Source organism: Myotis nattereri (assembly GCF_964212035.1).
Source record: "Myotis nattereri genome assembly, chromosome: 1".
Lineage (NCBI taxonomy): Eukaryota > Metazoa > Chordata > Mammalia > Chiroptera > Vespertilionidae > Myotis > Myotis nattereri.
The window spans coordinates 129,341,346-129,357,897 of NC_138075.1; the positions used below are offsets into that span (position 1 = coordinate 129,341,346).

Sequence of the window (16,552 nt, forward strand, 5' to 3'; positions counted from 1 at the left end):
GTCTAGATCTGTTAAATATGCTCTCGGTATTTTAATGGGGAGTGCATTTAATCTATAGATTGCTTTGGGTAGTATGGACATTTTGATGATGTTGATTCTAGCAATCTATGAACACGGTATGTTCTTCCATCTGTCTATGTCTTCCTCTATCTCTTTTTTCAAAGTCCTGTAGTTTTCTGCGTAGAGATCTTTTACCTCCTTAGTTAAGTTTATTCCTAGGTATCTTAATTTTTTGGTGCAATGGTAAATGAGTTTTTTTAAAATTACTTTTTCTGTAAGTTCACTATTGGCATAATAAAAATGCCATCGATTTCTTAGCATTGATTTTGTATACTGAAACATTGCCAAATTCATTTATTCATTCTAATATTTTTTTGATGGAGTCCTTAGGGTTTTCTAAGTACAGTATCATGTCATCTGGGAATTATGACAATGTTCTTCTTCTTTTCCAATTAGGATGCCTTTTATTTCTTCTCCTTGTCTGATCTCTTTGGCTAGCACTTCTAGTACTATGTAGAACAGGAGTGGTAAAAGTGGGCATCCTGTCTTGTTACTGTTCTTAAGGGAAACGGTTTTAGTTTTTGCCCATTGAGTATAATGTTGGCTGTAGGTTTGGCATATAAGGCTTTTATAATTTTGAGGTGTGATCCCTCTATTCCCACTTTGCTGAGCATTTTTAAAAATATATTTTATTGATTTTTTACAGAGAAGAAGGGAGAGGGATAGAGAGTTAGAAACATCGATGATGAGAGAGAAACATCCATCAGCTGCCTCCTGCACACCCCCTGCTGGGGATGTGCCCGCAACCAAGGTTCATGCCCTTGACTGGAATCAAACCTAGGACCTTTCAGTCTGCAGGCCGACACTCTATCCACTGAGCCAATCCAGTTAGGGCTTTGCTGAGTGTTTTTATCAGAAAAGGGTGTTGGACTTTGTCAAATACCTTTTCTGCATCCATCGATATGATTATGTGATTTTTGCTTCTCAATTTGTTTATGTGATGTATCACGTTTATTGATTTACGGATATTTACCAGCCTTGCATTCCTGGAATAAATCCCACTTGGTCATGGTGTATGATCTTTCTAATGTAATGCTGGATCCAGTTTATTAGAATTTTGTTGAGTATATGAGCATCTATGTTCATCAGGGATATTGGCCTATAATTTGCTTTCTTTGTGGTGTCCCTTTCTGGTTTTGGGATTAGGGTAATGCTGGCTTCATAGAAAGAGCTTGGAAGTGTGCCTTCCTCTTGAACTTTTTGGAATAGTCTGAGAAGGATTGGCTTTGGTTCTTCTTTGAATGTTTGGTAAAACTCTCCTGTGAAGCCATCTGGTTCAGGGCTTTTGTTTGCTGGAAGCTTTTTGATTAGTTTCAGTTTCATCAATAGTTATTGGCCTATTCAGGTTTTTTGATTCTTCCTGGTTGAGTTTTGGAAGCTTGTATTTTTCTAGGAATGTGTCCATTTCGTCGAGGTTGTCCAGTTTGTTGGAGTAGAGTTGTTCATTGCATTTTTTGACAATACTTTGTATATCAGTAGGGTCAGTTGTTACTTCACCTCTTTCATTTCTGATTTTATTTGGGTCCTCTCTCTTTGCTTCTTGGTGAGCCTGGTTAGAGGTTCATCAATCTTGTTAATCCTTTCAAAGAACCAGCTTTTGGTTTCATTGATCTTTTGTATTGTGGTTTTTTTTGTTTGTTTGTTTGTTTGTTTGTTGTTGTGGTTGTTTTTTTTTTGTCTCTATGTTTTTTTCTTTCTCCTCTGCTCTTTATTATTTCCTTCCTTCTGGATACTGTGGGCTTTTCTTGTTGCTCTCTTTCTAACTCCTTGAGTTGTAGAATGAGATAATTTATTATCAGTTTTTCTTTGTTTTTTTTGGGGGGGGGGAGGGGGGTCGGCCTGTAGAGCTGTGAACTTCCGTATGAGGACTGCTTTAAATGTGTCCCATAGATTTTGGATTGTTGTGTTTTCATTGTCATTTGTTTCCAGGATGCTTTTTATTTCTTCTTTGATCTCTCTGGTGACCCAGTCATTGTTTAATAGCATGCTATTTAGCCTCCAAGTGTTAGATTTCTTTTTCAATGTTTTTATTGTGGTTGATTTCTAATTTTATGTCCCCTCCACCCTGTTCCCACCTCACCCTCTGCCCTTACCCTCCCCCCACTGTCCTCATCCATAGGTGTATGATTTCTGTCCAGTCTCTTCCCACACCCCCCACACCCCTTTCCACCCGAGAATAGTCAGTCCACTCCCTTTCTATGCCCCTGATTCTGTTATATTCGCCAGTTTATTCTGTTCATCAGATTATTTATTTATGAGAAGATGCTTGTTATAATTTCTATTCTCTTGAATTTGAAGAGACTTTTCCTGTTTCCTAATATATAGTCTATCTTTGAAAATGCCCCATGTGCACTGTAGAAGAATGTAGCTTTGGGGTGAAATATTCTGAATATGTCAATTAAGTCCATCTGATCTAGTGAGTCATTTAGGATTGATTTTTCTTTGCTGATTTTTTGTTTAGAGGACTATCCAGTGGTGTCAGTGGGGTATTAAAGTCCCCTACTATGACTGTATTGCTATCGATCTCTCCCTTGATATCTTCCAGGAGTTGTTTTATGTTTTTGGGTGCTCCTATATTGGGTGCATATATGTTTACCAGAGTTATAACTTTTTGTTGAATTGCTCCCTTTAGCATTATGTAGTGGCCTTCCTTATATCTTGTTTATGGCCTTTATTTTGAGGTCTGTATTGTCAGATATAAGTATCGCAACCCAGCTTTTTTCTTATTTCCATTTGCCTGAAAATTTTTTTTCCATCCCTTCACTCTCACTCTGTGTGAATCCTTTGTTCTGAGGTGGGTCTCTTGCAGACAGCAAATATATGGGTCATGTTTTCTAATCCATTCAGCTACCCTGTGTCTTTTTATTGGAGCATTTAATCCATTTACATTTAATGTTATTATTGAAAAGTACTTGTTTGTGGTCATTTTTATCCTTCTTTTTAAAAAAATTAAATCTTTATTGTTCAGATTATTACAGTTGTTCCTCTTTTTTCTCCCCATAGCTCCCCTCCACCCTGTTCCCACCTCACCCTCTGCCCTTACCCTCCCCCCACTGTCCTCATCCATAGGTGTATGATTTCTGTCCAGTCTCTTCCCACACCCCCCACACCCCTTTCCACCCGAGAATAGTCAGTCCACTCCCTTTCTATGCCCCTGATTCTGTTATATTCGCCAGTTTATTCTGTTCATCAGATTATTTATTTACTTGATTTTAAGATTCACTTGTTGATAGATGTATATTTGTTATTAATAATTTGTATCTTTACATTTTTCTTCTTCTTCCTCTTCTTAAAGGATACCTTTCAGCATTTCATATAATACTGGTTTGGTGGTGATGAACTCCTTTAGCTTTTTCTTATCTGTGAAGCTCTTTATCTGACCTTCAATTCTGAATGATAGCTTTGCTGGGTAAAGTAGTCTAGGTTGTAGGTTCTTTTTAAAAATACATATATTTTATTGATTTTTTACAGAGAGGAAGGGAGAGAGATAGAGAGTTAGAAACATCAATGAGAGAGAAACATCGATCAGCTGCCTCCTGCACATCTCCTAATGGGGATGTGCCCACAACCAAGGTACATGCCCTTGACCGGAATCGAACCTGGGACCTTTCAGTTTGCAGGCCGACACTCTATCCACTGAGCCAAACCAGTTTCAGCTAGGTTGTAGGTTCTTGCTATTCACCACTTTGAATATTTCTTGCCACTCCCTTCTGGACTGCATAGTTTCTGTTGAGAAATCAGCTGACAGTCATATGGTAACTCCCTTGTACGTAACTGAGTTTTTTCTCTTGGTGCTTTTAAGATTCTTTGTCTTTTGCTCTTGGCATTTTAATTATGATGTGTCTTGGTGTGGTCCTCGTTGGATTCCTCTTGTTTGGGGTTCTCTGCGCTTCCTGGACTTGTAAGTCTATTTCTTTCACCAGGTAGGGGAAATTTTCTGTCATGATTTTTTCTAATAGGTTTTCACTATCTTGCTCTCTCTCTTCTTCTGGTACCCCCATAATTCTGATGTTGGTACGCTTGAAGTTGTCCCAGAGGCTCCTTACACTATCTTCATATTTTTGGATTCTTTTTTCTTTTTGTTTTTCCAGTTGGGTGTTTTTGCTTCTTTGTATTTCTAAACTTTTACTTAATTCTTGCGATCCTCTAGTCTGCTGTTGGAACTCTGTATAATATTCTTTAATTCAGTCAAGTATGCTTAATTTCCAGTTGGTCCTTGTTCATATCCTCGAGAGTCTCACTGGATTTCTTGAGGGTCTCACTAAATTTATCAGCGGTTTCTAGAAAATTCTTGAAAAACCTTATAAATGTGGTTTTGAACTCTATATCCAGTAGTTTGCTTTCCTCTATTTCTGTCATTTGTGACCTGTTTCTTTGTCTCCACATTTTTTATACTTCCCTGTGTTGATAGAGTGGCTTTCTGTGCTAGGTGTCCTATGGGGCCCAGTGGCTCAGCCTCCCCAATTACCTGAGGTGGACACTCTTGGTGCACTCCTTTGTGGGCTTTGTGCACAGTCTTGTTGTAGTTAAGCCTTGATTGTTGTAGGTATCACTGGGAGGAATTGACCTCCAGGCCAATTGACTTTGAGAATCAGCTGTGTCTGCAGTGGGAGAACTTCTGTGCTGGAGACGCCCTTCTGGGGAAGGACTTGCTTCAGTGGGGCTTTGGTGCTCACTGAGTCTGCCCCTGGAGTGTGTCCCTTATGGATCTGAGGAGTTGTAATCTGGATGGTTCCACTCTGACCACTGGGTGCAGTGGCTCTTGGATCTCTAAGGAGGTGCTAATTTAGCTTTTGCCTGAGGCTACCCAGCAGGAGCTATGGAGATATCTGAAGATTCCTCTTCTTTGTTTGGGATTTGGAGGTGCCCAGATGAGGCCCAGCTGTGAAGCAATGCAAGCTGCTGTGGGGCCTTGGGCCTTCTTTTGGAAGTTCTGGGACTCTCTGACCCAGCTGCAGTTTGTTAGGTAATTTTCAGATTGCAAAGGGCCAGGCCTTTCATATGCAAAAGCCTCTGCTAACAGCTTGGGTGGGCCGGGGTCTCAGGGAAGCAACAAGGCAGAGCAAACAGCTATGGCTGAAACTCAGTCCTACCCAAGAGGCCCTGTGTCTCAGTGTCCCAGTAAGGTAATCGCTGCAAGCACCTCTGAGAGAAAGCTGCCCTCGAGTTCCCCCCGCTGCCAAACAGTCCAGTTTCTCCCCGTATGAGTCTGGGTCCCCAGAGACTCGCCCGGAACTGGAGTTCAGAGCAGTAGGGAGCTTGAGACTCCTTCCGGATTGAAAAAGACAACTGTGTCCTCAGTTGCCAACCCTTTCCATGTGCGCCTCTGTACCTCTGCACTTTATTTCCGCACCTCCTCTGAGTCTCAGTGTGCTTTTCTCTTTCCTTCTAGTTGTAGAGTTTCCACTCAGCCAGCCTTCTTGTGATTCTGGATGATGTCCTTTTTGTCTTTTAGTTGTATTTTTTATTTTGTTGTGGGAGGCATCAATTTCCCGTGTTTACCTATGCCGCCGTCTTGGTTTCTCGTTATTTTTATTCTTAATGTTTGTGCTTCTTCTTGTCTTTTTTTCTTCTTTTTACAGCAGTCCCTTTAGGATTGGTAGTAATAAACTCTCTTAGCCTTTTTTTTTTTTTTTTGTCTGTGAAGCTCCTGATTCCACCTTCAATTTTGAATGATAGCCTGGCTGGGTATAGTGTTCTTGGATTCATTCCCTTGCTCTGCATCACTTTGTATATTTCATTCCATTCCCTTCTTGCCTGGTGTGTTTCTGTTGAGAAGTCAGCTGATATTCTAATAGGAGATCCCTTGTAGGTAACTTTCTGTCTTTCTCTGGCAGCCTTTAAGGTTCTTACTTTGTCGTTGGTGTTTGCGAATTTAATTGTGATGGGTCTTGATGTTGGTCTTTTGGGGTTCATCTTGTTTAGCACTCTATGTTCTTCTTGGACTTGTGTAGCTTTTTTCTTGCCAGTATCAGGGAAGTTTTCTGTCATTATTTCTTCAGACAGGTTTTCTATTCCTTGCTTCTCCTCCTCTCCTTCTGGTACCCCTATTAAGCAAATGTTGTTTCATTTTGCATTGTCCCAAAGCTCCCTTAGGCTCTCCTCTTGCTTTTTAAGTTTTTTTCCAGTTGCTCCTGTGTTTGTGTGTTTTTTCCTACCTTGTCTTCTAATTCACTGATGTGGTCCTCAGCCTCTTCTAGTCTGCTTTTTAAGCCTTCCATTGTGTTCTTTATTGCAGCTATGTCGTTCTTCATTTCCTCTTGGTTCCTTTTCATGTTGGTGACATTCTCATTCAGCTCCTTATGATTCTCATTGAGTTGTGTGTATTTGTCATCCAGCCATTTGAGCATCCTTATAACCATTATTCAGAATTCTTTCTCTCATAAGTTAGTAGCCTCAATTTCATTTAACTCATTTTCTAGTGATTCTTATTTTTCTTTCCTTTGTGGGTTGCTTTTTTGTCTTCCCATGTTTTGCTGTAATGTTTTAATTGTAGCTCAGATTGCTTTGCTACCCAGCTTCTTTTGGGTATGGTGCTACTGGTGTGACCTCTCAGGCCTCCTGGGCTTGGTAGTCTAGTGTAGCTCCCTACTTGAGCTATTTGGGTTCTCTTGATGTAGGCCTGTGAGCTGGAAATGCACAACTGAGGTGTCTAGAAGTCAGCAGCTGTGGAGGGAGTGTTCCAATTTTTGCTGTCTTATGCCCTTGGTTGAAATCACGTGTGCCCAGCAGGGACTCACAGTGGCACCCAGGAACCACCTATTGGGGTGTTGGGGCTCAGGAGGCCTCTGTTCTGGCAAGGCATGACTATGGTGTCCAAAGTTCTGTAGTTGTGGGGTGGGCAGACTCGGCTTTTGCTGCTGCCTTCATGGTTGGGTACATGTGATCCCAGCAGCACTTCACAGAGGCACCTGTGGTGTGTTTGCCAGCAGGGTGTATTGACACACTCTGAAGGGCCCTGGCACTGAAGCCACTGGATTGCAGTGTCTGTGGGCAGGTATCCCAGAAGAGGGGATTCAGTGTTTCTACAGCCCAGCAGTGCACCCCTGTTTGTTTAAATGTGTGTCCAGCAGGGCTCACAGCGGGGCCCCAGGGCTGCCTGTGGAGCAGTGGTCTTGGGAGAACTGCACGCTGGAAAAGCATGCAACTGTAGTGTCCAGAGATCTGCATCTGTGGGGTGGGGAAACTCAATTTTTGCTGACGCTCCTGTGGTGGATAGGTGCGTGTTCCCAGTGGTGGCACACAGGAGCACCCGCCCTGAGTTTGCTAAGACAGGCACACTGAAGCACTCTGAAGGGCCCTAGCATGCTTAATCGAGGCATCTTTGGGCAGGTATCCAGGATGGTTGAATTCAGATTTCTACTGCCCCGGGGAGTGAGTCCCTATTTGTCCAAAATCGGACCCAGCGGAGGCTCACTGAGGCTTCCCAAAGTGCCCTGTGGATAGGTGGGCTCAGGGGGAATGAGCAACTGTGGCAGTGCATCTGCCAGAGGTGCTGACCTCTGATGCACTCTGAGGGGCCCTGGCACTGAGGGGCCCTGGTACTGAGAGGCCCTGGCGCTAAAGTTGGGCAGCTGGGTGTGTGGGCAGTTATTCAGGCAGAGGGAATTCAGAATTTCTATTGAGGGGCAGTGTGCCTGTGTCTGTACAAAATCACACCCAGCTGGGGCTCACAATGACTCCTAAGAGAAGTTTGTGGAGTGGTGTGCCTTGGAGACCTGCTCACTGGAGATGCATGAATGCGATGTTGGAGGTCTGCCACTGGGGAGGGGGAAGCTGCACTTACTGCTGCAGGCGCAGTGCTCCTTTAGAGGTGGAGATCCCAGGGTCTGCAAGTCTGCGGGTATGGCAGCAGGATTTTGGCTGGAGTGGCTGCAGGTCACAGGCAGTGTCCAAGGCCTATCTGGGTGGTGGTGCTGATGAGTTCCTAGAAGAGGCCACTCTCCCTTTCAAGATGGTCTGGGCTCCCAGTCCAAGTCCTGCAGTCTGGGGAGTGCCCGCAGCGGTGGTAGTCTCTCCCTGTCCCAGAGAGCCTGGTCTGCCAGCCTCGGCTTCTCCTGCCAGATTTAACTGTCCCTCCCTCACTCACACACATACCACACACATCCACACACTCTCCTTTCATACCCTCACTCACTCACTTCCTATCCCTCACCTCCATCCTGCCAGCCACCATCTTTTTCTTCACTCCTGTTATTCCTGTTTTTCTGAAGTGTACTTAAAGCATTGGGTTTAATGTCATGTCTTAGACAAATTTTGTGAGGATACTTTTAATACCTGCTCAGTTATGATAGGAAATTATATGCTACACTGTCACTCTACTTTGTTTCCATCTAAATTACTAGCTACTAGCTTTTTGTGCTTGTCCCTAATTCCTGAGTGTTCAAATATTGGACCCTCAAATTAATCTGAAAGCCCAGGGATTTCACAAGGCAATTTGTCCCATATCTTATATACAAATTTCAGAAGATTGAGTAAAAGCTATTAAGCACATCAAGGGATTAATCTGCTAGATCAGGAGTTGACAAACCTTTTTGGTAAAGGGCCAGACACTCAGTATTGTGGGCTTCATGAACCATCAGGTCTCTGAAATCTGTCATAGACACTAGATAAACCAAGGTGCTCCTAATGTCGTGAATCTTTTTGAAAGGTACCATGAGTGCATACCTTTATCCTTCTTTTTTAAAGAGAATACATTTCAGTATGTACCTCACCCAATTTTTCAACAGGGACTGCATATTACAAAATTTACAAAAATTCAGTTTATAAAGTAAGAATATTACATGCATGTTTCCCCCTTTATTTCTATTACACAATTTTAATATGATTGATTACAGTGTACTTTGTACATTTGAGTAGTATATTCTAGAGTTGGATGATTTTCATCTAGAAAGGAATCCTTCTGTCATCTTTGTAAGCATGAGAAACATGATAATAAGGTTAGTGAATATTATATATCTAGAAAAAATCATGGCATCTTTTAGGTGTATAATTTTGTGAATTTATTATGTAACACTAGACTGGCATGTTTTACACCATATAGTGCCACAGGTGCGTAATTAAAAAACTTTCAAGTATTACATATTACAAAAATACTTCATAGTCACTGTGGAAGGATTGAAAGCTACAGCTAAACATGAAGCAGATGAGATCATCCAGGGCTGTGCCATTTAGCTACAAAGTCCTGAAAAGAATGATCTATTCTCATTGATTCTAATTTCCCTTCCATGCACTCTTGAGCCCACTCTAGTAATTTTCAGTCCCACCTCATCTCCAAAATTGTTTTCTGCAAGGTTAGTACTTTTTTCCCTCTAATAAATCTAGACATAATGTTTTAGACCAGGTTTTACATAACCTATCAGCAATATTTGACCCAATGGAAAACTGTCTCTTTTTTCATTTGTCTCTTAGAACTTTGAGTTTTCAGTGGGGAGGGGGAACATAATCACCTGGATTCCTCCTTGCCTTTCCTAGTCTGTCCTTAGTCTGGTTTCTCCTCATTTCCCTCCTTTTACACATGCAAGTGTCCCAGGATTCAGGCTTTGATCTTTTTTCTCATGACTTTTACTACCTTGTATATACTAATGATCTTCAAATTTATATCTCCAGACCAAACCTCTCTCCTCAATGCCAGACCTATATATCAAATTCCCTACTTAGTATCTTTTTTTTTTTAATAGCCATTGGGTGTTCCAGACATAAGATCTCCAAAATTGAACTATTGATCTTCTTTCTCACACTCACCCTTCATGTGGTCTTTCTTGTTTGAGTTAATGACAGCTCTTCCAATTGCTCTGCCAAAAACTTGGGTTCAAACTCAACTCCTATCTTTCTCTTTATCTTAAACCTCACATCAAATCTGTCAGCAACTCTTGTCAGGTTATCTTCAAATTAAAGAGAGACCCCAATGTCCAATGTAAGGGACTAATTCAGGCAAGGAGGTGTCCCAAAGCCAAAAGTCTGTTATATATAATAAAGTAGGTTTTCTGAATGTGTATGTGAAAAAACTGACAAATTAGTTTACCTGCTTTTACTTTTGTAGACAACGTTTGTTTAAAATTAAGTGTGTATGAAAAGTTTAGTTTCACAGAAAAATTTTCTATAGATATTATTGCTTATGTACTTACCATAGTTTAGAGACTGTGATAAGTAAGCAATCTAAATTAAAATAAACATTTTTCCAAAAATACACTTTAGTTATATTTAACTAAAAAATAAACAATATTCTTAAAAACAAAACAAAATTTAAATTTTATAAGAACAGAAGAAAGTTTTCCTATATAATCATCTTTGGATGATGATATATCCAGCCACTCCCATTGTGGTGTGACGTTAATGTTCGATGTTGAGGCCCTTGCTTTAGGTAATCCTGCCTTGAAAAACCTGTCAAGTTTAGTTTGAACTTTTGAAGTCTGCTGTTTTTTATAATTAACTCCCTAATATTTCAAAAATGGGTGTAATAAAGCTGCATTTCATTATCTGATGAATTGCCAATAAGTGTTATTAGATCGTGGAGATGAGATCCAAGCACTGATAACTTTATGTTTGGGGCATGCTGTTTCTTCTTCCTCCTCATTTTCACTCCCACCCTCATCTTCCCAGGTCATCACCTCATCTGCTATTTCACTTTCAGCCAGTGTGGTACCCAGGGTCACCTTCATCTTCTTCTAACCACTGTAATCATCTTCCTCAGCTACTTGTCTGCCAATATTCTGTGTTGTCCCACAGTAATGAGTAACCTCTACACCTTCTAAATGCAAGTCTCTCTTCATTGTCAAGCCAATTCTTCCAACCAGTTTCCAATGTTTGCACTTTCACTTCTTTTCATGCTGCATCAACATTTAAAAATTACTGATTTTAAATGGTAACTCTTTAAAACGGTAAGTTTTGTAAGATACGCTGTCCAGTTGTATGTTCATCATTACCTTCTGTCTGCAATACAACCACTACTTCCTCTAAAAAATTTTGCGGTATATTCATTTAGTTGCCAGAATTATCCCCCAGGTCCATGGGCTGGATACGTGATGTATTTTTTTTGGCAAAAACATACATCTAAATTTGCCATCCTCTGAACAGAAAGTATTTTTAGATGGATGAGCAAGAGCATTGTCTAAATGCAATGAACATTTTGCATCCTCTGGTGGTATTCCAAGCTCTTCGCCTTGAAACTTCCTGACTGCAGGTGAAAATGCTTTCAAAATCCACTCTTGCAAAATGTCTGAGTTGAGCCATGCCTTTTTAGAGTTGCCATACAAAGCAGGCAGATGACGCATTCTGTTTTTTAAAACTCCAGGTTTATGAGTTCTGCCAGTGATTGCAGGTGTCAGTTTACTAGGACATGACCTATCTGTGTGGGCACACAGCAGTGCCAAGATCCTGTCCTTGCTGGCTTTTCTTCCCGTGTCGGTTTCCGCTATTTGCAGGCTGGTGTGTTTTCAGGCACAGAAGCCGGAACAAACCACTTTTGTCAGCATTGTAAACCTGAGGCTGTAGTGACATTGAGTTATTTATATGTTCTGTTAATTTTTGCCTAAATGGTTCAGACTCTTCTGTTGGAGCACTTAAATTTTCACCGTAAATTCATTTTCTCATAATTTCGTGCCTTTTGTGAGAGCACCCAAGCCACCCATCACTTGCTTTGAATGGTGTGTTCATATGATTTGCAAACTAAACTGCTGCAGATTTCAGTTCAGCTGCCTGCACCGGGCCCACAGGAACGCTGTTGTGTGCACACTTCAACAATGCTTCCTCAACTGAAGTGTCACCAGCCCATTCATTTGCTTTCTGGTGCCAATTTCATCAGTTTCCCATGTTTTCTGTGATTGGTGTTTACCCTGTACCACATATTAACATATTTTTTATTGTGTCTTTGTTTTGTTGTTAACCCTCACTCAAGGATATTTTTTCCATTGATTTTTTAGAGAGATTGGAAGTGAGGGAGGGAGAGACAGAAACCTCCATGTGAGAGAAGCACCTCTAGTGGACCAGGGCTGGGGATGGAACCTGCAACCCAGTTATGTGCCCTTGATCAGGAATTGAATCTGTGGTCCTTTTGGTGTGCAGGCAAATGCTCTCACCACTTAGCCACAATGTCCAGGGTCATCTTTGTTACTTTTTAATGTCAAATACAGTTTGCTTTTTTTATGCCATGTTGCTGACACGGATGAACACACCTACTCCTGACTCTTCTAATTTGCAATTTAGCGTTAAATTAAGTCCTTTCCTTTTGTTTATATTTTAAGGTGAGGGTTGGAATGATGTGTTTAATACATAATTTTAAATTTATAGTGAATAGGTCATATAATACATGCATTCACCAGTCACCAAGAATAAGCAAATGCACACGGCTAGGGCACAGCTCAGTGCACATGGGAATGGCGGCTGGCACATGTTAAAACTGCTGCAGACAGTCACTCTACTCACCAACAGAACCAATTACCCATGCACCACGTGGTGTGATTTTGTCCTAATCATTTGCTGAACATTGTTTAGGAACGATGATTCTTGGATTTAAATATGTAGACTACAGTTGCCGATAAGTAATACGTATTTATGTTGGTGAAATTACTACAGTGGTTTTACAACATATGGCTTTTTGAAAACATTTGTTAAAAGTAACTGTGAATTAATAAAAAAAAAAAAAAAAAACACCTGTTGAGTATAAGCAAATTTTGGTTAAAAGCATTTTCAAATTAATGGGTTGTTAATTTTCACATATGACATACAGACCAGAAGTATTATCCATTAAACCTAAAGTCTGTTAATTCAAGGTCCACAAACTTAAGAGGTGACTGTATATCAAAATTCAATCATATCTTCCAGGCCCAGGTCAGCATCATCTGCTATCTCGATTAGCTTAATAGCCAATTAATTGATTTTGTTCTTTCTTTTTTCCTTCTTTCCTTCCTGTCTTCCTTCCTGCCTTCCTCCTTCCTGCCACCTTCCTTCTTCTTGCTCTCCCCCTACTCCTCTCTCCTTGCCTTTCCCCCTAATTTTCTTTTTTCCCATCAATTCTAGTCTTTTGTTCAATTCTAAATATAGTGGGCCTATTAAAATATAAGTCAGATTGTGTTGTTCCTCTGGTCAATACCTTCAAATTGCCTGATTCACTCAGAGTACATGAGTCCCACAGATGCCCCAGCCTGGGATTGAACCTGAAACCTGGGTAGGTGTCCTGATTTGAAATCAAACTTGAATTCAGGTGTATGGAACAATGCTCCAAACAACTGAGCCAACTGGCCAGGGCTAACCAAATGTGTTCTGTTTAAAAGTTGCCTTTCATCAGCTATGTTCAAAATGAAAACTGTTTCATATTCAATATTTAGAGACTTATCTTTGAAGTTTGGGTCAAGAGGCATTGTTTAATAATTGGTCTCAGGAAGCTCCTCCCCCCTTTTCTAATATGTTTTTATTAATTTTAGGAAGAGAGAAAGGGAGACGGAGAGAGGGATAGAAACATCAATGATGAGAGAGAATCACTGATCAGCTGCCTCATTCAGGCACGCCCCCTACTAAAGACTGAGCCAGCAACTTGGGCATGTGCCCTGACTTGGAGTTGATCTGGTGACCTCTTGGTTCATGGGTTGATGCTGAATCACTGACACACACTGGCCAAGGCAATTCCCGTTTTGTGTGTGTGTGTGTGTGTGTGTGTGTGTGTGTGTGTGTGTGTTTTAGATGTTTAGTGTTAACCAGGAGAGTTATTTGTATAACTTTTTCCAATTAGCTGATGTGCTTTCCAAGTACATTGAGAGTTGGGCAGGGACAGGACAAGCTGTCAAATCAGTAGTGGAGTTGGGTAGTTGGTAACACACCTATGTTATGCGTGGATTACTGAGACTCCCTTTAGATTGTTTTCCAGGAGCAGGGAAATAGAGAGCTCCTGTTCTTGGCCATTTGAGCCTGTGCTTGTTTCAGGAGTCTGTGCCTCATAGGCTGGCGATTTAAATGTTGGAGACTGGCATGGAGCCAGCAGAGGGTGATCTGGGAGTGGGATGGCTAACAAGATAATACTTTGCTCTTTGACATTTGGACATTTAACTATCCACCATTTCAGGGAACTTTTTATATGGTTTTAGGGTAAAAGGAAGGAATGGATTCTCCTTAATAAGTGGTTTCTATGCTAAAGAAGCAAGACTACCATTTTTTTTAATATAGTTTATTGATTTTTCACAGAGAGGAAAGGAGAGAGACAGAGAGAGTTAGAAACATCGATGAGAGAAAAACATCGATCAGCCGCCTCTTGCACATCCCCCACCGGGGATGTGCCCGCAACCCAGGTACATGCCCTTGACCGGAATCGAACCTGGGACCCCCTAGTCCGCAGGCTGACGCTCTATCCACTGAGCCAAACCAGTTTCGGCAAGACTACCATTTTTGACTGAAACCCAGTAGTCTTTAAACCAGGGTCAGACAAGGGGGAAGGGACAGTGTATCTTCCTATTTTGATTTAGGTCATCAGATGTGTGCCAGTTCAGGAAACAAAAGATATGCCAGCCATTAATAGGTAAAAACAAATTAGTCTCAGGCAGAGTGTGTCTTCAATTAAATAGTTTATAGATTGGGAGAGGTGGCAGCAGAAATAGATAACTAAAGCCTTTTTTTAAACAGAGCACCAGCATTAATTATATCAAGAATCTTTATTTGTGCCCTAAATGGTATGGCTCAGTGGATAGAGCATCGGCCTGCGGACTGAAGGGTCCCAGGTTCAATTCTGGTCAAGGGTGTGTACCTTGGTTGCGGGCACATCCCCAGTGAGGAATGTGCAGGAGGCAACTGAATCGATGTTTCTCTCTCATCGACGTTTCTAACTCTCTCCCTTCCTCTCTGTAAAAAATCAATAAAATATATTTTAAAAAATCTTTATTTGTTATACAGATAACAGATCTTTCACTTAAATTTTTTGTTGCTTGTTTGAAAGAAATGAACTCACTCATTTTTATTATATATTTTACTGTAAAGACTTTGCAGCAAACCTGGCATTGGTGATTCAAGACCTACATCACACAATGAAGACTTGAAGGTAACGTGCTCCCTTGTGAAATTCATTTTCCTGCTGTCAATTTAATTTTGTGTGGAACTTACTCTTAAAATTTTATAGCAGCTTACCTGTCATTGATTTATGATTGTAATGCAAAATTAGTCTTTTTATTGTTAAATTTTCAACTGAGATATGCCTTTTTAAGAACTGATTATAGAGAGAGAGGGAGGGTTAGGGGGGAGAGAGAGATAGATAGATGATAGATAGATAGATAGATAGATAGATAGATAGATAGATAGATAGAGAATAATTGACATGAGAGAGAAACATGGATTGGTTTCCTTCCCCATGAGCCCCAACTGGGATTGAACTGACAGCCTGTGTATGTGCCCTGACTGAGAATTGAACCTGTGACCTTTTGGTGCTTGGGGTGACGCGCCAACCAACTCAGCCACATAGGCCAGGCCAGAACATATGTTTATTTTATTGTGTGATTCCTTTTATATGTAATTTCCACAATAAATGAGTCCATAGAGACAGAAATCAGACAAGTGCTTGCCAGAGACTGCAGTAGGGGAGATGGGGAGTCTCAATTTTGTGGGAATGAAGTTCCCTTCTGGAGTGATGAAACGTTTTGGAACTAGATAGAGGGCATCATTGCACAATATTGTAAATGTACCAAATGTTACTGAATTTTTTAGTTTAAAATGGATTATTAGATCGTGGAGATGAGATCCAAGCACTGATAACTTTATGTTTGGGGCATGTTGTTTCTTCTTCCTTCCAATCTTCACTCCCACCCTCATCTTCCCAGGTCATCAGCTCATCTGCTATTTCACTTTTGGTCATAGTGTGGTACCCAGGGTTTATGTTATGTTTGGTGGACTATACTCACTACAAAAAGAATACTCTCATAATAATAATTATCAACAGATCTAATTAAGATCATATTACACCTTTCAAAACAATCCAATAGGCTCATTTAAAGCAGGTCTTCTGGTGAAAGGTTACATTGTTAATTTGAGATTCTTCTTGTTTCTTGAGGTAGGCCTGCATTGCTGTGAATTTTCCTCTTAGGACTGCTTTCACTGTTCCATAGATTTTGGGTTGTCATGTTCTCATTTCCTTTGTTTCAAGGTATCTTTTGATTTCTTCCTTGATCTCATTATTAACCTATTCACTGTTTAGTAACAGGTTATTTAGCCTCCATGTGTTTGTGGGTTTTCAGGTGTGGTTTGTTTTTTTGTGTGTGTGTTTGTGTGTAATTGATTTGTAGTTTGATAACACTACAAATGTGGATGGAGAAGATGTGTGAAATGATTTTAATCTTTTTAAATTCTCTAAGGCTTTTTTTATGGTCTAACATCTGGTCTATCCTGGAAAATGTTCCATGTGTACTTGAAGAAAATGTATACCCTTCTGTGTTACAGTGTAATTCTCTGAAAAAATAAATGGAATTTGTCTCGTAAAATGTGTCTTTTCAGGGTGCTCTTATCTTTTTTATTTCTTTTG

At 40.6% G+C, this 16,552-nt stretch overlaps 1 protein-coding gene across 3 annotated transcripts in view; it reads left to right on the forward strand.

Annotated features, from left to right (window-relative positions):
* LOC308523039 (coiled-coil domain-containing protein 144A-like) overlaps positions 1–16,552 on the forward strand; it is a 64,796-nt gene that overhangs the window by 9,802 nt on the left and 38,442 nt on the right. For all 3 annotated transcript variants that reach the window (XM_081096700.1, XM_081096701.1, XM_081096702.1), the window contains exon 4: positions 15,022–15,082. In XM_081096700.1, the coding sequence (XP_080952826.1) occupies positions 15,022–15,082 (61 nt within the window). The remainder of the gene's footprint in view (positions 1–15,021; positions 15,083–16,552) is intronic.